This window comes from Saccoglossus kowalevskii, chromosome 15, assembly GCF_978046115.1.
Source record: "Saccoglossus kowalevskii chromosome 15, keSacKowa6.1, whole genome shotgun sequence".
In the NCBI taxonomy this organism is placed as follows: Eukaryota; Metazoa; Hemichordata; class Enteropneusta; family Harrimaniidae; genus Saccoglossus; species Saccoglossus kowalevskii.
In genome coordinates, this window is record NC_140655.1 from 10,315,146 (window position 1) to 10,338,962 (window position 23,817).

At 37.3% G+C, this 23,817-nt stretch overlaps 3 protein-coding genes across 3 annotated transcripts; all 3 read right to left on the minus strand.

Annotated features, from left to right (window-relative positions):
* Positions 1-5,604: 5,604 nt before the first annotated feature.
* LOC102802553 (alpha-N-acetylgalactosamine-specific lectin-like) lies at positions 5,605-11,197 on the minus strand. Its single transcript, XM_085508277.1, has 6 exons — positions 11,122-11,197; positions 10,165-10,218; positions 8,587-8,798; positions 7,916-8,069; positions 6,917-6,988; positions 5,605-5,807 (listed from the first exon to the last, which is right to left on the minus strand). The coding sequence occupies exons 2-5, from the start codon at positions 10,211-10,213 to the stop codon at positions 6,918-6,920; spliced, it is 486 nt and encodes a 161-aa protein (XP_085364403.1). The 5' UTR covers positions 10,214-10,218; positions 11,122-11,197; the 3' UTR covers positions 5,605-5,807; position 6,917.
* Positions 11,198-13,731: 2,534 nt separating this feature from the next.
* Positions 13,732-16,354, minus strand: LOC102800552 (alpha-N-acetylgalactosamine-specific lectin-like). Its single transcript, XM_006820396.3, has 5 exons — positions 16,291-16,354; positions 15,310-15,521; positions 14,684-14,813; positions 14,091-14,178; positions 13,732-13,852 (listed from the first exon to the last, which is right to left on the minus strand). Exons 1-4 carry the CDS (start codon positions 16,352-16,354, stop codon positions 14,111-14,113), a joined length of 474 nt encoding a protein of 157 aa, XP_006820459.1. The 3' UTR covers positions 13,732-13,852; positions 14,091-14,110.
* Positions 16,355-21,353: 4,999 nt separating this feature from the next.
* LOC100373931 (C-type lectin-like) lies at positions 21,354-23,504 on the minus strand. The gene is made up of 4 exons (XM_002737944.3): positions 23,444-23,504; positions 22,696-22,916; positions 22,476-22,605; positions 21,354-21,433 (listed from the first exon to the last, which is right to left on the minus strand). The coding sequence occupies exons 1-4, from the start codon at positions 23,502-23,504 to the stop codon at positions 21,354-21,356; spliced, it is 492 nt and encodes a 163-aa protein (XP_002737990.2).
* Between the last annotated feature and the right edge of the window lie 313 nt (positions 23,505-23,817).

A 23,817-nucleotide genomic window follows, 5' to 3' on the forward strand; every position in this document is an offset into this window, starting at 1 on the left:
GCAGACTTTTGATCCTATCTCTATTACATGAGTGTGGAGTTTTCTGCTTTTATTTTAAATTTTTGCTGAATTTTGATCCTATCTTGATCACACGTGGGAGTTTCTGCTTTTATTTTATATTTTACAGACTGATATTGTAAATGTTGCAGACTTTTGATCCTATTTCTATTTCATGAGTGCTTTAATATTAAAATGTTTTGCTTGATCCTAGCTCAGTACAAGTAGGCAGTTGATTCAACATCTTGCTCTAGTTTCTGCCTTCTTCAAAATAATTGTTCACTAAATAGTATCATCTGTTTATGTGCATCTCTGCACAGATTCATAGAGTATGTTTTGTAACAGTAATGCTGCTTAGTATCTTTATCATAGATCATGGCACCTGCGCGAAAGCGTAACACACTGAAAAAAGTTGTGTCACCACCACGGAAGCGTACCATGGCAACCAGGAGAGGGAAAACCAAGCAACCTGTTCCCATGGAAACAACAGCCATATATGATGTTGGTGCAACACCAGTATCAACACAGGATGTGCCAGCACAGCCTTCTCCTAGTGTACCAGTGAGTCAACCAAGCACATCACAAGCATTAGCAGAAACAGCAGCACTTATTCAACAGTCTACTTCAGCATTACTCAAGGGTATTGAGACATTTACCAACCTACCAAACTCAATGCAAACAAGTCAAGCTAACACACATGGGTAATCGGTTATTGCAACACCAACAACTTGTACGAGCATCCCAGCTACTACAACAGTGGTTGAAAATGCTGTTCTGAATACAGTTAACGTAATAACAGGTTCCTGTCCACAATATTTGGTACAGGAGCAGGTGGAAGGAGGGAAAGTTAGTCATTTTACAAGTGTAACTGTTCCATTAGGCGCTTGGGTGCCAGACAAAGTTAAAAACAAAATTTGGTGTAATGAGTTTGTTGATTTGGATAGTTTGTTGTCAAAATTTGACAAGGATCAGTATACATTATCAGTTATGAACCCTTCTCAGAGTGACAGTCCATCTTTCCGCCTGATTCCTACTGAAATTGACTTAATTGCAAAATGGTCATCTGCTTTTCAAATTTTCATAGCAATTTATTCAGCTAAGTTTAATTCTGATACACCTGGTCTTATGAAATACATGGATACTGTCAGGGAAATAGCAACTGGAGGAGGAGATTGGAAGTACTATGACACGAATTTTCGCAAATTACTTCAACAGGCAGCCTTACCTTGGGGTCAGTTGCACATTGAGTTGTATTTGAGAGCAAAACAATCTCCTCGCTAGTCTTTCCCAAACAGTTTTCAGTCCTTTGGTTCCCAGCGCTTCTTTCCAAGAGGAGCATGTTACAAGTACCAGAGGGGAAAGCCATGTTCCAGATGCAACTACCCTCACACATGTTGCTGGTGCTCTGGATCACACCCAGGTTTGGAATGCAAAACCCGCAAACAGGATTTGCAAAATGGACCTGGCGTTGGATATAGCTCAATCAACCCCAGTTTTCCCTATATGTCTATTACCCACCGCAATAAATATTGAGCAGTTACAACTAAGGTTATCTGGCTATGACCCTATTCTGGCTCAATACCTTATTGATGGTTTTAGTTGTGGTTTTTCTATTGGATTTTCTGGGAATAACATAACGTTTGATTCGCCTAATCTTAGATCAGCTGTTGAGCAACCAGGGGTTGTTGACAAAAAATTGCAGAAAGAATTATCTGCAGGCAGGATTGCTGGACCATTTCCGAAAAAAACCTTTAATAATTTTCATTGTTCACCATTGGGTGTTGTTCCTAAGAAGGTACCAGGTGAATTTAGACTAATTCATCATTTGTCTTGGCCACAAGGTAACTCCATTATTGATGGCATTCCACCTGAGCTAACTACAGTTAATTATGCACGAGTGGATGACGCGGTTCAGGCAATTATATAATTTGGTGAGGGCTGCTACTTTTAGTCTATGTAATGATTTGGGAGTACCATTAGTTAAGGAGAAAACGGAGGGCCCTGCTACTGTTTTGTGTTTTGCGGGTATTGAATTAGACACTGTTTTGATGCAAGCTCGTCTCCCACTTGAAAAAATACAACGTTGCATATTTCTAGTTCAGCAGTTTCTGGGACGCAAAAAGGCAACTCTTAAAGAAATCCAGTCCTTGGTCGGAACGCTTAATTTTGCTTGTACTGTTGTCACCCCGAGGAGAGCCTTTTTAAGGCGCCTAATTGATTTGACTTTGGGTCTAACTCAACCTCATCATCATCGCCGTGTCAATCAGGAATTTTAACTTTGCCAGTCAGCGAGGCTTTGATAGCCATGTTTTTAACAGACATGCACATGAACGGGTTTGCGGCAAATACAATCACCACAACTGCATCAGCAATTAGTTACTTACATAAGCTACAGGGGTATAAGAATCCGACAGATTCTTTTGTTGTCAAAAAATTGTTATCAGCCATGCGAAAACAAACACCGACTATAGATAGGCGTTTACCTATATCACGCTCCATTTTGCACACCCTTGTTGACTATTTGCCATACATTGTCAATTCAGGCTATAACCATCGATTATTTAAAGCTCTCTTCCTGTTCATGTTCTATGCATGTACACGCATTGGGGAGGTAACTTTTACCACCAATAATAATGTTTCACATATCTTGCAATTACACGACATTGCCATTTTGCGCCAGGGGTGCTCTGCAGATAGCTCTTTGAAAGTAACTTTCACCAAATACAAGCATGGCTATGCCCCTCAGGTCGTTATTATTGGTTGTCAACGTGTCCCCTACTGTCCAATTGCAGCAATCTCTACTTTTGTTGCGGTTAGGGAGCAAAAACCTGGGCCGCTGTTCTGTATGCCTGATCAACAGCCTATAAAACGTGATTACTTTATGCTTAAATTCAATGCAGGTCTACATTTTGGGGGCTTAAGCCCCCAATATTATAAGGGTCATAGTTTCCGTATAGGAGCTGCATCAGAGGCAGCAAGTTCTGGCTTGTCTGATGCACAAATCAGAAGTCTGGAAAGGTGGAAATCGGATGCATTTAAACTGTACACCCGTCAACATGCACAATTTTAGTCAAGCAACTAGCATGGGCAATAGTTGTTTTCCTATATTCTGATTGGGCTAGCATGGGCAGCCCTTATGTCATCCCTGAGTGTTAGGTATCTTCTCATTTTTGCATATAATTTAATTTTTATTTTTTGGTGTGGGGCTGACACAAGGTGTGTCTGGTGGCATGATTTGGCCCCACACTCAGTGACGTTAACTTTGTAATTTGTTCAACAAACTTGACTTGCTACTTTTAGTCAAGAGTTAGGGATTTTAGAAAAACTTTGTTTATTCAATTAACTTGATATGTTACATTGTATTCAAGATTTTTCAATAACTTTTTCGCTTATTCAAGCATTTTGTTCACTTTACCCAAATAGTTAGGGTTTTTGAATAAACCGGCCACAACTGGGGTATCCAAAGTACGGTAACCCAGTTGTGGTCCTTTTTTCAGCCAAATACAGGTGTATTTCATTGTGTAAATGGGTTCCAGACACAAATAACGTATTGCGGAAGCAATAGGCTTTGTGTCTGGAACGCAAGCGATAGTGCGCCATCAACGGAGCTGATGTGCGTAATGTGATGTCACTTCTTGTTGCGCGAGGTGTGACGTCATTCCATCTTCAAGGCGTCACAACAGAAATGTAAGTGGTCTTTCTTAGTGTGGTAAATTGTGGAAATAATATTCATTTTCCCCTCCCTCCCACCCATGATTTGGCCCCACACTCAGTGACGTTAACTTTGTAATTTGTTCACCAAACTTGACTTGCTACTTTTAGTCAAGAGTTAGGGATTTTAGAAAAACTTTGTTTATTCAATTAACTTGATATGTTACATTGTATTCAAGATTTTTCAATAACTTTTTCGCTTATTCAAGCATTTTGTTCACTTTACCCAAATAGTTAGGGTTTTTGAATAAACCGGCCACAACTGGGGTATCCAAAGTACGGTAACCCAGTTGTGGTCCTTTTTTCAGCCAAATACAGGTGTATTTCATTGTGTAAATGGGTTCCAGACACAAAATGTTATGTTTAAATGGTGTTCCATACTAGTATTTCTAACATACAATATGATAATTAGCTAATTTGCATATGCTTAAATGCTTACAGTGCAAAATTAACTTGTGATTCAGAAGATTTATTTGTTTGTGAATAACTTGAAGCATGGAGCCGGGAACAGCCACTGGTGGCGCTGTATACAATTGAGCCCCATTGAGGCTTGCCGTAGCTCGTGTAGATTTGAGTGTAAACCACAGAAACAGTTTTTAATTTTGGTGACCAGTTTAGAATGATGGAAAGCGTTTACAGTCTTCAAATACCCACTTTAGACAGAGTGCGTGTGAAGACCGAATATACGTGATTCCGGCGTTTCATACTAAATGTTTTCTATTAATAATTTCACTTTCAAATAATATTCATGAGATGTGTCTACGTCATAACCTCATTAAAGGTTATTAGCATACTGTGTACGCAGTGCGCATGCTTCGGGCTCTTTTTCCGTATTTCACGACGCATGCGTCATCACAGTGAGGTCAATTGAAGTTTACGTTCCATGCAACGTAACATCCATCACCGTCAATAAGGTTTCACCACATTGATGGTGCTGAACGTAGTGTTCGTATTCGAACCCAACACATAATCGACGCTACCAGATATATACAACAGCTAACAAGCCACACCAACCCGGGACAACTGAGAATTTGTACACACTCCCACCATGTCATACGATATTATATGCAATTACAATTCTGGTTTCCCATAACTCTGGCTTATTATGTATTGTTTCTATCTATCTATTCTATTTGATTCCATTATTCCAATATAAGGTCCTGGGTACGCGGCACAGCTTTGGTTGCCTTGGGTCGATTATAGATCGGTTAATTTTTTTCGTGCGTTCGTAAATATTTTTCCACTCCTGTACATATAATGTAACAGTTAAAGCCAATTGTCATTATAGACAACTTGTGGGTTTCTAGAAGGCGTGGTGTGTTATTCGATTACGTCAGGCTCGTTCGCAGTTCGTTTATGACGGCACCGTTCGCGGTTATTCAAATTTGTAAAAAAAAGTACATGTTGAACGTTTGCTTGCAACCGTGACGTTAAATGGCAGTGTCGTCGCGCTGCGCATGTGCGACATTTGTGTTGATGAACATTGATTTCCCCACAATCCAATGAGCTCTTCTAATGGAAATCACAAGTAGGAGGTTTGACCTTGGCGCGATTTGCACTAATTGTGACTCCTTTGATACCATCCAATCCCCTAAAAATACCCCATTAAAGCTTGGTAATGTCTCAGTTTGTACTCGTTGATCTGCGCAACAGTCAAAGTCGCCATCTTTGTTTATATCAGAGCCATATATCTCGCGCATGCGTGGCGCGGCGACTACAACCCTTTAACGTCACGGTTTGCATAATAAAAGCTTTTTTTAACCTTGTTAAATACTAACGCAGCACACTAACTGTAGAATTACAACATGTATAAGCGTTACAGCATATTTCAGAAATCGAATAAATTGTATGCTATCCTGTGACCTGAGATTAACGTATTAATTAATGATAAATACATTTTACAACGTCAGTAATGCAATCTGAGATTGCAGAGGCAGTTTAATTTAACTTCAAACAGGATCACACCCTGGAAACCAAAACCAAACAGATAGTAAATGGTTGCGATTATATAAACATATGTACTTTATTTTATCAGAAACCATCAATGTATAACATAACCAACTCCAATGGATTCTTCAGGATACTGCTTCTTGAGTTTGCTGAAATAAACAAATAACAGATTATACTGACATAAACTTCAGAGAATTTAGTGCTGGTCGTACAAGAAGATTTCTTACATTTAAAGCAGAGGATTCGTCACATGCGCATGCGCGACAGACAGCCATAGCGTGTCATTGTTTACCAGCAAGCGTCCACCAACGCATCTTCGCCAGATAAGGAGCGTTTGTTTCAGGTTACCTCTCCAAACTAACTCTTAGCAGATTTAACCACTACAGTGTGTATTTAATAGGCGCCCTTAACGACAAGGAGGGGGAGATGCGACAAAAATAAACAGCCAATCAGCTATCTCGTATCAAAATACACAGACAATAGAGTGTTGTTGTTTTTTAAATGGCGACTCAAGTAGAACAGATCACACAGTTTTTCAAGATAAAAAGTCTCACCGATCACCAAAACCATGCAATTGAGGCATTACTCTTGAGTTTCTGAGATTTCTTTCAAAGTTGACCGTGACAGTTTCATTATTTTGTTAACATAAATATTTGTCACTTTGGTGACGAAGTATGCCACAAACAGCCTGCAACGTTGGCATAACATATTGTGGAAACCTGGGTGAAAAAATGCAGCGCCGGTTTTTAGGTTTGGCAAACAACCTAAACACTTTCTACATGCACGGTTACTAGAAGAATTTTGAAGTAACCGTGCTACACGTCGCCATTTCCGACATTTTGTACTTTAGGTTACCGCGCAATGTTACACAGCGTCTGATTGGGCGCCTTTCCAACAGGCGCGTCCAATCAAACTTGGCCATTTGTTTATCATGAAATACGCGTTTACCCAGGCTGATCCCGCACGGGTTGGTCATGTTGGTGGAGTCCCAGTTGGCAATGAGTCGGCACCAACAAACCGTGCGATTCGGACGATGCCATCAACGAACCTTTGCGTTTTTTAGCGCGCGTTGTTATCGTCGCTTGGGACTCAATTCCCGCGCGTGCGTTTTAAAGTTCCTAATAGTCTTACCGCGAGCTCGAATTTCATGTATTAAGCAAATGATGCATTTTACATGCGTTGTACACGTATTATTAGTCCCACATTGGACACAACGCGCCACAACAGCACAACAACTTTGAGGTGATTGGCCACGTACCTTATACACTGAGAACCGACTTACAAGTAAATCGGTACTCAGCTGAGCAATCCTCATCCGCCCATTCTTTGCCTGAGAAATATAATAAATACATTAAAGAATTACTTGTTAATAATAAATCACAAATTTTAGATTGTACAAATAGAAGAATGCAGTCTTGTTTCTTTAAAGCGCGGTGGTCGTCGCGCAGCGCGTGTTCGAATTTCATGTAAACAAAGAACGTATTTCACACGCGTTGTATACGTCGCTATGGGTCCCATATCGAACACGACGCGGTGCGACGACCACCGCCCTTTAAATATTACAATTTGTTAATATTAACCTGGATCAAAATAAAATAGACGTGTTAACCGAAATCTGTTAATATGACCTCGTTTTTTTGTAATTTTAACATGAACTGTAATATGATTGGATGTGTTAATATTAAAGGGCGGTGGTCGTCGCGCAGCGCGTGTTGGAATTTCATGCAAATAAACAATGTATTTTACACGCGTTGTATACGTCGCTTCCATATCGTTAATATTAACGAGACTTGTTTAAAATTACCTGAATTTGTTAATAAAACATGAAGTATAATATTAACCGAACTTTTTTAAAGGTAGTAACAGGGGTAGAACGTTTAATAATTGATCTGTGTTTTAGACATTCTTTAAAAGTTACTAAGCATGCTACCATAACAACCTATACATCTTCTGAAAGCTTAGATATAGTCAAATACGGTAGTCGTCATCCGCCGCACCAACGTATGTCCAAGGGATCACTGAATGGTCAACTTCGCTTTTGAGCTTTGTTTACTATTACTATTATTAAAAGTAGCTACAATTGTAATCGGACTAACTAAATGTGTTAATATTAATATTAATATTGACGGGAACTGTGTTTATTAAACTTGTGTCAAAAATTGTGAAGTTCCTTGGCTATAAACGTCTGTCTTAGTAACGCAAATATACCCAGGGAATGAGTAATTTTGTGTTCCACGATTCTAGTAAGTTATTTTACCTGAGCCGGGGACTGGCAGAATCAATTCATTTGCTTGTACAGCACAGTCCACGTCTCCATTTGGACCAATGCCAGATGACTGGCCGTCTGGTTCTCCGGCATTCCAGTTGGTATATACAATAGGATCCCCGTCAGACCACACCCAATTGCCTTCCTACAAGTGAATTGAAATGACATATAAGCACACTTCAGAATAATTGTGCCCGTCTTATCTGGAAATGATGATGAATATGGTGTGGTACAAATCTTATTGGTTCTCGCTTCAATGAGTACGATTCCCCCTTTTACACTTGAACGCTGAAGGGTGTCCGTCTGGTCACTGTGCGGTCATTTCTCAGTACAAGTTAACTGAGCTTTGAAAAAACATATCTATGACGTAAGCTTCGTGAAAGCTGCCCTCAAGTTTTGTAATTGGTGCAACATATTATCAAATCTCCACCGTCATTACGTTCACTGTTTACCTGACCTATGTAAACTATATTCTGATTTGGAACAGTGAATGTGATCACTGGAGAGAATGGAATGATATGACGCACAAGTCTCGCGGCTCTCTCGTTCCCAACGAGATCTCGATTACCGTGCATGCGTATACACGTGGTACTAATATAGTGGGGTTTGTCTTGTTCATACAATGTGCAGTTATTCGTAATGAAATAAGGGTAAACACCAACCCATGCTCTGTCGTTAAGACCAATCCAAAGATCATATTCACTGGGGCACACTTCGAGTATTTTATCGTTTTCCTGTCTACTGTGTACAGATGGTAAATATCCAGCATAATTCTGACATATGGTGTCCGCATCCGCCCACGTCTTCGGGTCAGTGAAACAACGATAACATGCACCGTCCCATTCTGTCCAAGTGTCAGGACATGACGTCAACACTGAGACAAGACAGTAGGAAACAAATTAATAGCATTGTTTGGCTGTACTGACAGGCTACACTGGGATGTATACGCATGGCAGACCCGGGGTAATACATAGAACTTGCCTTATGGGGACGTGCCCCTGAAATGAGTTCGTTTTTTTGATTTATGTATAAGTATCAGTCTTATTTCTGGTCAAGATAGGTATAAATATCGGTAATATTTTTCCGATTTGGTATTGTTGTTTCTCATTTAACAACCTAAATAATCTGAACATTGTGTTAATAATATGCTCTTATGTAAGTGACAGAGGTGTTTCTATGGTCAAAATACATATTTTAATAAATCAATACAATGCAACGACTGTAAGCTTACATGTGCTTCTATTGAAGATGCTCTTCTAATAGAGCAAATACGGTAACTGTTTTATTTGGAATCAACAGTGATGACAGAAATGGTACTTTGGTATATATATAAGTATGGGTATAGATTTTGCAACTATCCAGGTATAAAAATGGTCACACTTTTGAGCACTCAGGGGCACCTTCCTACCCAGCTATGTATCAACTGCCCCCGGGATTGCAGGCAGATGCGATCGTAATAGAAGTATATTTGAAAAGACGATAACTCGTTGGTTCCCCAAAATCCAACATGCACATTATCCGCAAAATGCCTAAGATGGCCCCTTTTGAAAGACAAGGCCAATCTCCGCCACCGACCATTCACAAAAAAACCTATGCAACTTTATTTTTGTTTCCAACAAGACAAGTAGTTAGTGTAAAATTGTGACCATTCAGTCCAAAATTAACCAAAGAATTATCGAAGAATTTATAAAAAATGGCAGGAAAATCGTGGCGTATTTAACACTACCCGTTTTCAACAAATCGCGCCGTCTAGCGACGAAACACTTCTGTGACGTCATAACATATTTGCATTATCGCATGTAAGCATTATTGTCCAACTAGGTAACTATGTCGGGTGGTGCATTCGTTCATCATTTACACTAAATCTAAGAATTCTAAAGAAAAACAGTATTGTTCTATTGACGAACGACCACGTGTCAATTGTCGAAGCTGGGAAGTGCCTCCCCCACACCCTTTTACGACACAAAAACGCTTCGTAGCGAGAGGGCGCTATTTATACGAACGGTACATTGTCATCAGAGATTAACGAATCGAACCCATTGGAACCTATTTCCTGTTATGTAGCTTTTACTGTATCGATGTAAATGAATTCTATTCTTGTAGACAAATCCTAACAATATAAATAACAATAATGCATTGGCTTTATTTAGATGTATTATATTATATATTAACCCCAGACTAATAATATTACTAATACTTGTATTAGTTGTCTGAGAATAACATAACAGAATATTACTAACCTGCGCTGGCAGTCGAGACTGTTAATGTCAAGATAAGAGTGAGCAACATCTCGCCTGTAAGAAAAACGCATTAGATTGAATGTCCATGAGATCACCTTTCTCGTTCTTGTGAACATAACTAAACACACATTACGTGAATAAATGATGACTAAATTTGATACGCTAATAACGTTTGTTACGCATCATTGAGCAATACATCATGTATATCTATTTTACGCAGTGCACCACGTTCTTAAATTAGGTCAGTTTTAGATTTATATAAACGCTATTGTTATTGCGTAACTGATTGATTGACTGGCTGATTTTAAAAAACAGCACTTTTTGGTCAGTCGCGAGTTACAACGTATATAAACAAATTATTTACGGTGATTGTTCACACATATTTAGTATTGTCGAGTATTCACCTAGCTATTACTAATTCCAAACAGTGTCATTGTCATTGCTGTGTTGATGAAGACCTGTGTCGATTTGTGTGTAATCGTCGAAAATCCGAAGTAAAGTTCAGTCACCTTTTCGCGTGTTAAGGAACCATTGAAAACTTTGGGGTAAAAAAACTGTGTATTTTTATCCATGAAGAATTCGATGTATTTGTTCCCACTATGTGAAATAGTTTTGTCTGAAATTTAAGCGTGCAGGTATTTGTTATCGTTGTCTGCAGGATTTCTTTTCTGAGCATTTTTTTAATTCTACCGCGCACCTTCCGAATTTATAATGGTCCACCCCTAAATCGAGATATTGTTTTTTTTTTCATTTGTTCGCAACAGACCTGAATCTACTGCTGAATCAGGAAAATAGAAAATACACCAATTAAATTGTTTACACTATAAATATAAGTGAAATGTATCAACTGTTTGCTTTGACGTTTACGGGGTTCATTGTTTACATATCCAATCTCGTACAACAAGTATAAGATGTTTACATGCGAGAAGTAAATACTACTGAGAAAACAACACTCACCGTGTGCGCTGTAGTTATCGATGAATAAGAACCACTAGTTGTGAAAACCGTCCAGCTGCATAAATTTGACTACGTCATAACCCTGTTATCGCATGTAACCCCTACACAGTGTTCCGTGTCAATATAGGGCATCTTTGTAAACATCTACTCTTAACATTGAAGGCTTCTAGCAGGTGGTAACAACAGATAACACAAAATTAATTATTGTAAATGATTCATAGTAAGATAATGCTACCAAACCTTAATGTGAGTATTCTACTACGAGGTCGTTAGAATCGAAGGCCGCCGAAGTTTATTTTACTTGCAACAAAGAAAAATGGATGCTGACCGCTGGTGGCGCAATATCTTGTTTAGACTTGCACAAATCGACAATCACAATGAAATAATCCAAGTCAGAGAAAATTCTACATTTCAAAACATTTAATTTTGGCATAATGTGGGGGAAAATCACATTAAATGGTAAATCAAACATTAAATCAACAAAGCCATTAAATGCGTTATTCATGTCAGCCATGTTGATGCAGTGAGCAAAACAGAGCACAGGACTGTACCGGTTATGTTCACCTATCATCCAATAATAAGTTCGTGTAATCGTAACATTATTTTGGATGAGTTTCCTGTTGTGCATGATCGTTAAAAGACCAACAATATTTTCAAATCATCGATTACTGCTATTAAACGTAATACTAACACAATAAAAAGGTACAATTAGCGATTAGAAAATCTGGAAACATAACTGAACCGTTTGTTGAACAACTTGTATTATCGTGTACGTTAGCATGTTTGGTATTTTGAACAAGAATGTTCATCGATATTCTATAATGATCCTGACGTCACGCATTTTGTGCCATTCAGTCGGACCGTTTTTTTACTATTAAGCGTGAATGATTGTAAAGTCGTGCAATGCTGTGAGTTTTATATAATGTGACAGTGAATCTTGCATTTGGATTAAACTTCGTCTACGGTATTGCATTGGTTTTTTCAAACGGGTTACAATCTGTTTATTCTGTTCGACTGACTGGACACGCCTGGAGAGGGATATGGTGGTCTCGTGGCACATAAATCAGCAATTACCATGACACCATTTTGAATTAAGTAACTGGCATAAATTGTTATACCCATCCACAAGACTGTTTCAAAATTCAAACCATACTAGCGTCATTAAAGATGCAATATTTATTAAAGTTTCAGGCGATATGCACTACATTTGCAAACAACCTACTTGTGTTTGTTTTGAGAGGTAGATGCTTGAACAACATTCCCTACACATCGCGCCCTCTAGTGACAGGCCGCTTCTATGACGTCAAAATAACATATATGAGTGAAGGCACTGCAGTTCGAATCGACCACAGTGGCGGCGGCACAGGGGCCCCTCCAAAATCAAGCTGAAACCTTTTGTGTCAGCAAAATTTGCCCCTCAAAATGCAGGAAATAGCGTTTCAGAGGGTGTAGAATTCAACTTTTTAAGGGAGAGCATGCCTCCCGACACCCTAGTAAGGCCGCGCCTTGGGCGCGAGGTTGGTGAGCAGATCTCGGCCCCCATGCAACATTTCGTGTCGCCGCCTCTGGAACATTGTGTTTGGCTGTCTCGAATGTCTCGAAAACCTAATCTTCTACAGATCAAAACCACATAAACGCTGTGAATGCCCTTCGTCTGCTTCGTGTCACCCTGTTTACGTCATAGGGGCGCTTCGTCACCATGACATTCTTATATTGAATTACAAACCCATTATGTTTGAGAAAAATTTACAAGATATCAGCGCTATAAATTAGGTTTTGAAGCGAAATAGCATCCAACCATTTGCAAACGTAGCTAAAAAGGACGCCTGATCTTTTTGAAATTCGTAGGTTTATTGGTATGGAATGCTGACTTGCTTGTTTATGTTTCATCTACAAATCGTGTGGGTATTTTAATGTACCAATCGTTATGTATTATTCAGAAAACTATAGTAGGTAATCGTACTCGGAGAACACTATCTGAATAGTATATGAGTGTGACGTTTTGGGGACTACTTTATTTGAGTGTGACGTTTTGGGGACTACTTTATTTCATGCGTCAGGATTCATTCTTTTGTATTAGTGTCATGCATCACCCGAACACCACAATGTATGTAAAAGCTAGGGTGGTTGGCCAAGTTCAAAATGGCGGAATAAACAATGAGTCAACTGTGAAATCTCTCATTTCGTGCGTTCCTGAGTCAACACATCACAATAAGTTAGGTAGCCCTAACGCGTATATTACAACATCTGTTCTAGTTACTAATTTACAATAGGCTAGGGTGTATGTTTATAGATTTAACAGATAATTTCGCGAGTAGCAGCCGGTACAGTATTACACGTTAACAACGTGAAATGAATACTCATAGAACTCCAATCTAAATGGACACACACATGTTAAACTGTAGCGTTCGTGACATGGGTCCGTACTGGTATTCAGTCTTCTGCAAGTCATATATATATTGCCGTCGATGGTGATTTGAAGATTGAATTTGATATTGTGTAGGTGTTAATACTTGTAATTGTGTCATCTTCATGATTTATTGTCTTTTCATCTTTACATTATGAGAATCATTATTGATTTCTGATCACACATCAATAAATGAGACGGAATAGGTGTTCGTACTTTATTTAATCACAATTAAATATAAGACTCATTTAAATTCATTCCTCTAAAATCAACATTCTTTCGTAACATGATGTTCCTGGTCTTTATTTAACTCGAAAACAAACCCTGGAACAAAATAATAGTCAAAGTAGTCGTTAGTAACATGTGTACACAATGTCTGCATACACGTTTACTTTTATCCGCATTACCCATAATGCTTAGCTAGTATGATAAGTTCCGCTTTCGGAAGGACCAGAATGTCTGTGTGTTGAGGTTATTTGCTCCATTTTTTTCTAACAACAAAGAAGGAAATATACCCGCACATATGTACTAACAGCACAACAGCAATTACGAACTAACTAACCTTAAGCTGTTTTTGAAATTCTAAGGCTTTGTCATTTTACACACATAACGCTTTTGATCACTACAATCGGCTTTGCTCCATTTATCGACTAAAAAGAAAACGATAGCATGATTACAGACATTGTTAGTCGAGGGACTGGAAGTTTAAGCTTTCTGGTGCTACTATGACGTCAACATGTGAACAATATACTACAAACAGACGATTGTATGATTTTATAGCCATTCATAGCCATTCACTATTCAAAATACGATAAATCTCTATAATAATATATTATTTCTTCCAGTTGATGTACGACAACAGATCAGAGCAATATCGACGATGTGAGCTGCGTTTTGTGTGCCTATTTACAATACAGATGTGCACAATAGCGTTGTTCGAGGCTTTTGTTATTAAACATACATATTCGTGCCCATATTATTAAAAACAACTTATGTGTAACGTTGATACAGCAGACTGTGAGCTAGAGCTGATCGGTGACAGACATTTGGTATCAGACATACGCATGCTGCTTAGAAATTGATTTCAAAGTGCGACAGTCTATATAAAAAGTCTATATGTTTCAAGCGATTAATTTCATAGGAGGCATCGCCTACCGAAATCACTCTTCACTTCAAACTGAGTACACTCTCCATTACAGGTGAGGCCACAATCATTGTCTGGTTGTCCCTCATGCCAGTTTGAATAAGTATAATTGCTCCCGTCAGTCCATTTATGAACACCAGTCTGCAATATGAATGTAGTATGATTGTGCGTTAGCTGACTATGTAAAACTATGTGGTGTTTTCAATGAATCTGCTTATTTACAGACTTACATCTAAAACGAGATGTTTTGATAATTTTATGTTCATTTTTTTCATTCGAGCGGTAAAACTTTTAAATTAGAATACAAATATCTTCAAAGTTTCGCCCTCCAGCGACAGGGAAAATCGGCGACGTCAATATGAAGTACTAGATGGTTGATGTTCAATGTGACATTTAGAATAATTGTAAATCTTTCAGTAACTTTGTTTTTGTTTATTGTCAGACGACTACATATTAAAACAACATGGACGTTGTAACCTAATTTACGTCATAAGTTCGACTTCTCGTTAGAGGCGCACCATAGTATAAGAAAGGTGTATAAGACGACATATAGATTATTTAACATCTATTTATCTTTTTATATTGCCTAAATGGTAATGTAAACACATATAAATACCGCGTAAACTATCAGACTTACCACTTCCTGGTCACTTAGACCTATCCACATATTATTCAGTCCACCTTGCATGACAAATACCCAGTCATTCTCCAGTTCATCGTGGATTGAAGCGAGACTCGAGAGTGCACCGTACAATTTGCAGTCTGCCTCCGCTGCCGCAAACGTCTTTTGACAGTCTATGAACTTGTAGCAATGTCCGTTGTAAGGATACCACAGATCAAAACAGGTGTCTGTTGAAAAAATTATGTTCACAGTATTTTATTGAAGGATGTTCATAATGTTCAAAAAATGTTGTGCAACAAATTTTACGCAATGAAGATAAATCAGTTGAACTCAATAAATTAATGTTATACACAACATAAAAATATCGCACACGATGGCAATAACAATGTAAATAAAACGATTTATCCCCCCCCCCCCAAATTAAACATCTGTGAAATATTTGACAAGTAAAACAATTACACCCTTTTCTAGGGCAATTGTTTTACGTGTCTGTGACAGTAATATGACCAACACAATTTTAATTGTAGTGTTTCACTATTTCATGAATTCAAAGGCAAATCCAAATCATCACGGAAACCTTTGTATTTTGGTCTAGAAATGTAAATAAAAAGCACACACACAACTGAAATTGTTTCATAATTTGACTGACTTCACACAACACGGCTGCCCCAATCGAGACTTCGAACGTCGGATGTTTAGAACAGACATTACAGTGTTACGGTGGTGTATTTTATTGTCGGCATGGCATAACGCATAAATTAATCACTTGAACAGCTTTTGAAAAAAAATACAAAAGATTTAAGTGTTTAATAACTGGTAATGTGTATACTTTGACACGTAACACAACAGGGAACACGATACTTTACACAGACATATTATTATACCTTTTCATACGAAATCAATAGTACTATGCACATGAACATTTTTTTTACTGAGGACCCAGTTAAACGTATTACACATCTCTCATTTTGAAAGCGGAACAATACCATTACGTACCTTGTGAGTTCACTGACCACGTCGCTACAGCTACGAAGAGAAGAATCAGTAATTTCGGAAACATATTGAAGCAGTTTTTGAGTCGCAGATGGAGTTACCAAAAAAAACAACAACAACTATAGCTACTACGTGCTTGTCCTTTATTTGGTGTCAAGATTACGCGATGATAAGATCTGCTGACATTTAGTATAGGGCAACCAGGCGTGAAGGGTGTATATGTATAAGCATATGCAGTTAATGCACGGGACAACACGTAGTAAACGGATGTTAAATTATTCGATTCGAATCTGTCAGTTAAAATGCTTTTGCGAAAATTACGTTAAATGTTTTTCCGTGAATAATACCACTTTAAAATGAAATGCGTGAATGAGTCGTATAACACCCAGGGTCAGAGCCAATAATATCGCCACGCATTTTATTATCTATTAGGCGTATTATATGATCCAAATAGCAAACCAGAAAACACCATAAATAAATTAATTTGTTTTAAGCTCACGACGTGATGGCAGCCAAATGAAGGCACCTGAATGATGCTTGGTCACTTTCTATCCTCACCGCACGCTGTAACTAAATTCAGTCACAAATCAATCATGAAAGTGTTGCTCGTGTGAAAGTTCTTTCGTGAAAGTTATCAGAAAGTGTCATTGTGAACTACACAGTGAAACAATGTCCCGAGTCCTGAAAAGTGATCGTAGCAGACAAAACACTATAGTTACACCTATATTGCATCATCTGGTAGTTTTGGGGTTCACCATTTGGGTTAGCTATTGCTGCTCCGATTCCAAATTATTATTCCACCATTTTAAATGATTTTCAACTAACTAACATGCTAATATATTCAATGTACCAATTCAAATAGACTGTTGTAACCACCGAAATCCCTTGAAAATGCAGCATACCAGTAAATCTCATATGATTGTGAAATCTGCCAAAAAATAAAATAAAATTGCCCAAAATGAGCCACAAACCCATACTCAAAACAATTCCCGTCTATACATATGAATAAAATCAGGTTGTTGTCAGGATAACACTAAAATTGTTATGCAGATAAAGAACGCAATTTTGTCTAAAGATTTGTTTCTTCTTTTTCATTATTGATTCAGGAGGACAGGTGTTTTTTTGGAAAGTTTACAGAACAACTGCAGAACATATGTATCACCAGCAAGTCAACGAATGAAACACAGTAGCAGCACAATTATGTAAATAAGCTTAACTTGGTGTTATCAACTACTAGTATATTCGGGAATAATGTACCATGGAAGTGAACAATGCTGCAAATCATACAAGAATTACCTCCAGTGCTATCTTTTATTAATGTTACATGTTACAAATTTAATAAGTCAACCACTCACAAATATAAATGTATTGTTTCTTCTAACAATAAAGTTACATTGTCCAATTATGGTAAGCAAATACATAAATTTGTCATCAACTAAATAGGCTTTTATGTCTGATTTCTATATATTAACATACACTAACTGTAAATTTTCTTATTTAGACAGACGCTAGGCAGAAGTTAAATAACGCGAGTCAAACAAAACCGTCTACACATCTAGACACTGCATTAATAACACTGAAATTTATCTTCCGATCATTATAACGTATATTAGCCTAGCATACCAAATGAGAGACTATTACAATCACTCTTTAAATTTATTCACTATAGAGAAAAGCTTGTGTTTGCTGAACAGTTGAATGTGACTTTTGCTTTTGTGCTTATTTACTCTTTGATATTTGGTTTCTGTATTATCAACATGTTAGTATGCATCTATTATATTTGTTGTTTAATAGCTAACTCAACAGATAAGGTTATAGTAGTGGTATACGAGTGTGGCGTTTTTTGTTTCTACGGAATTAGAAAGAGATTTGTTGCGCTTATTGTGAACATGCTAACGTGTGTGGTTGTGAAAATTTAGATATGTCTGAACGCGTGCCAAATGATATATTTGATTTCAGAATTTGAGTGATTTTTTGAATACTGTGTTACACATGTTATATCATGGGTTTGTGGTGCTTTCATCGGTTTACAGCAGCTCGCACAGAACCTATAGAATGCACGGTACAGTGATGCGTTGCTTAGCAACATAGAACGTCCCGTGACGTAGCTCCGCCTGGGAACAAGTGCATGTGTCTCATATCAATTAGGGCTCATGTTTCATTACATGATGTAAATTTGTTTAAATTAAAGAGAAGTGCGCCAAAGGCGACTTATTCTGTCCTGTTTAATTCCAAATATCCTCGTACGTCATATAATTCATTCAGGTGTCGTTTCAACTATCACGCGAATGAAAAAGTACCACGTGATGATGACTGGCACCTGTCCATATTAACTTTAATTTCCACAATATCATAACCTATTTTCAGTGCAGAAATAATTAATGAATGTGAAATGAACACGTGTTTATCTCGTGGCATATTTAAAATTAAGATGATATGATATGAATTCAGTTTATCTTATCATACCTCCCCCCTCTCCCGCTGACAAAACTATGCTGAGTCACGTGTATCAAACTGAAAAACAATTACAGACAACACTGACGCTATGTTAACACTATAGAACACGATGTTCCTAACCACTGTAAGCAGAGGCGCATCTCAGTACGTCCGTCACACTAACCATTGCAAAGATAACTAGTAAAGAAGGCGGACCTACTGTGACAGGATGGGTGCCCGAACCAAATGTTTTGGTAAATAAATCAGACTAACATTTGTATATAAATGTCATGCTTAACTGGAATTATAATTATTACTACTATTGTAGCTCAGAAGCTGTTGTCATAGATCCAAATGACGAAAGACACATTAGTCGGGTTGACCTCGTTGATTAAGGTAAAAAAGCAATATCAGTCAAACTATCATAGTTGTGAAAAGTAATGGGGTACGATAGTTCGTTACACTATTTGTCACAGTGATGACAGCTACATACGCACCTAACCATACCTGTTTTCCCATGATTAGTTAATGTTTACAACACGCATGTCCATCAGATATAGTTATGTTAGTAATGGCAACATCTTTTGTGAACCCACACCGCTTTATCGGGCACCGACAGACAACATACTTCGCGCACCCACAGAAGCCTATTTGACAACATCCTTGGTGAACCCACACAACAATGTTTACACCATTAGAGAACATCTTTGGTGAACCCACACCACTTTAGCTTAAACCATTGGACAACTTTGGAGAACACATACCATCTTATCTTAAACCATTAGGCAACAACTTGTGTGAAGCCACATCACGTTATCTTACACCATTGTACGGTAACAACATTCTCGTTGAACCAACATCGCTTTAATTTACACCTCTGAACAACATCCCTGTTTAACCCACACCACCTTAACTTACACCTTTGGACAACATCCCTGTTGAACCCACACCATCTTATCTTACACCATTGGATAACAACCCCGCTGAACCCATGTCACCTTATTTGTCACCATTTGACAACATCTTTGCTGAACCCACACCACCTAGCTTAAACCATCAAACAACAACCTTGGTGAACCCACACCACCTTATCTGTCACCATTGAACAACATCCTTGGTGAACCCACACTACGTTATCTGACGCCGTTGAACAACATCTTTGTAAACCATTGGGAGGATATAGCAACGGGACATTTTTTAGCACCTGAAATAGTGCTCTATTCTCTTCCTCCATCACCCTCCATCTTTCCCCATTAAAAAAACATCTTTGTTGAACCCACACCACCTTTATCTTACACCATTGGACAACATCCCTGGTGAACCTAGATCACCTTATCTGTCACTTTTGCACAACATCCCTAGTGAACCCAAACCACCTTATCTGTCACCATTGGACAACATCCTTCGAGAACCCACACTACGTTATCTGACGCCGTTGAACAACATCTTTTTAAACCATTGGGAGCGATATAGCAACGGGACATTTTTTAGCACCTGAAATAGTGCTATATTCTCTTCTTCCATCCATCCATCCGGAAACAGCGGACACTATAACCTATGAACACGCTAGCAACGAGGTCCTTGCGGTCATTGTGCGTTAATTGAATGTGTTTGAATAAGGAGTTCACGAGTAAATTTAGAATAACTTTATTTATTGTTACAATTGATGTTCTGCATAATGTCTTGTTTACATAATGTAATTCATGGCGATATTATATTATATTATATTATATTATATAGCTGTAGAACATCCATAATGCCTAAAACAAAAACAAAAAACATTGTGATTATTGATGCTGATTGTTACATCTAGTTTTTGTATTTTAGGGATTTTTTTTTAAAATTACAAATCTCGCTCAGTATATTACTCGGGTAGTACGGGATCTCATTGTAAATAACACTTTCCAAAATGCCGAACGATTGTCTGTTGTATTCATTGCCATATATATAATAATGGTATTATTAATGTCATTCAAGACATATTTACGTTTAGGGTGTCAACAACGAGTAGGGTACATTGAGAATCAATACTCATTGTATTGTCATCATGTCTTGGAAAGTCATATTTTTCTCACATTTTCTGTATTTTGTTTGTAATGTCTTTGTTAACTATTGCCCCAATAATCATATTGTGTTATTAATAACATGTCTCGGGCATCATGAAACACTATGATAAAGACTTCCGTGTTTGTCAAATTGTTTCGTTTTTATGAAGGAAAATAAAATATTTTTTACCAAGTAAAATCATATTTATTTTAATTCAGCTGCTTTCAGTCACAATTCAAGAAAAATGCAACGCAAAAATATGGAGAATACACCTAATTTATGGTTTGTCTTTAATATTCACGTGTAATCAGTAATTGTGAAAATTATTTTTGGTGTGCATATGGAATAAATACATTTTCGTATAAAATATTCTTGATATATTTCTAAATTCACTTGTCAAAATCTGTTGTTTTCAGTTTCCATAAAAGCGAACGCATTTTACAATTTCAAAAACGGGAAATATTTATCGTAGTGTTATTATGCTGTGCTTTTTGTGATGACAAAATATGCGTTTGTGTGTCGAAGAGTGAAAGGTCAATACTAGGTTTTTGAAGTAGATACCATTAGATGTTGATGTACATAGCCTATTGTGGTAGCTTAATCGATGGTTGTTTGCAGATAAAACGTTTCTCGAGAGCACAATCTTCCAAATTCCATTTGTCGGCTGTAATAAAAAAAGACAATCTGTAGTAAGATACTATATAATGTATTAATCATAGTGTTATAATTGCTCACAAAATCACAGGGAGGACGCCTTATGCATGTGGTCAGTGATGTGTTAGCATCCAATCGTATGTAAAATATAATTCATTGGCAAGTATTACTGTTCAACAGTATTCACTAAATGTTCAAAAAGGTTATAATTCAAGTGCATCTGATAAATGACAATAAACAATCAAATATGCACTTCATTTAACCCCACCCCCGACAAACATTACGACAAAAATTTCTTTTAATTAGCTACACTGGTGATCAATCTTTGTTTGGAGAAACATTTTCATGTAATTAAAGTATATATATTATAACACAAGATTGTTTCTTATTCGCTACCTTAAACCTGACATTGTACGTATACTGTTTAAAACAGTCAATCAACAAACATGCACTCTTACACTTTACGTTGCAAAAACCCTATGTGATATGGAGATTACTTTTTACCACCAAAAAATAAAATCTATACCGCATATTACAATTCAGTTTGCATCGAAACTAGAATACGATTTCCGCTAATACAGCGGTGTAACATTGTTTATATCTTATTCTTTGAAATTTGTGTTTATACTTATTAGATATAATACCCCATTGTCTACAGGTCTTGATAAAAAAAATATGAATAAAATTATCATATTTGTGAAAAGTGGAATAAGTTGATTTATACATAAAATACATTGTCCGAATCAGAAATTTATGTAATTGCCAATAAAACATTTCTCATACAAACATGGCAACAGCAGACTGGATATAATTGTAATAAAATAATGGTATTCAGAGTTGTTTTTTATAAAATTAAAATATGTATGATGACATTAAGTTAGCAAAAACATTTTAACTATAATTTGGCAGTTGAATCAAAGCATATATACATGGCATAAATTAATATATCAAGAAAACTGTCAACAAATAATTTGCTTATTGACTTATTAAAAGTTTGGTAACAAATCAAATTTGGTAGTGAGTTTCTGCAGATGATAAGATAATATACTTACAGTAACTTGTGTCCACTTGCATCTCAACACAGTCCCCGTTACACAAAAGACCACATGAATTATCCGGCTCACCTGGAAGCCAGTTTACATACGAATTGTCACTACCATCAGTCCATTCACCAACTCCTTCCTGTAATCAATGCGCTTCTAATTACTCTAAAGACTGCGGAAAATGTGTTTGTTTATCTTCCGCAAATATATAAATATAATAAATACTCACATTCTGTCTATCATTCATTCCAATCCAGATGTCGTTTTGACCACCTTGCATGCCGTGAACAAAAGCGTTTTCTTCGTCGCTATGAATGGATACTAAATGAGCAAGTGGGCTAGCGACTCGACATTCGGTCTCGGCCAGTGTCCATTCAACCATGCAATCATAGAATCTATAACAATTGCCATTAAACATCAACCAGTTTGTAGGACACGATCCCTCGTCAGCTGCAGAAATGAACGTGATATATAAAACACCATATAAATATATAAAAATATATTTTCATATATTGACGGAATTCCGTAGTAAATTATTGGACTCGTGTCATAAACTACACGTGCATATATTCGAACAAAATCCATCTAAGCTCATCTTTAAAGAAACAAAAATTAAACAATGTTTTGTACACATAAACACATTTTGAAAATCAATTCGGGATATTTGACTTGTGAAATATTTCAATCAAAATTTACTTGAGAGATGAGAACACAGAACGCCGCGCTACCATGTCTACTGGCGTATGGCCTTAGTTCCACCTTTGTGAACACTTTGGCGCAATCAATACATGGTCTACTCACTTTCATATACAGCATAACTGGTACTACATACCACCAGAAGAACAATACACAGGAAGTATTTCATGATGAGAACGTCTTAGTATCAGCATACAGCATAAGCTATAATAAAGAACGTGACTTTGTGACTTGACATTAAATTGTCATCTCTGTCACTGATTTGCATGTATCATTTATACCTATCTCCAGATGCCAGATAACAACCTCCAGATAAACAATTCTATAATCGACTTTCCTCATAGTCAAGTGTAAACCTTGCACTTTAGCTGAACCAGCCGACGTCACTTGTACAAGTGTGAACGGTATAGTCGTTGATTTTGTACAGTTATAACATAAACACAATTGAGGTACATACGGTGAGAAGTGAAACAAACCAAAACAGTTGTCAATAACAGCTGAACCATTTTTTCTTTCATCCAGCATTAAACAGAAACAGTTAAATCCTCTCACAATTTAATGCAATATATATATTCAGTCACAACAAAATGTTTGTTAGAAGGCCATTGACCATCACAGTCTAGTAATTATATGACAAGGGTAAAAGCGGTCAAAC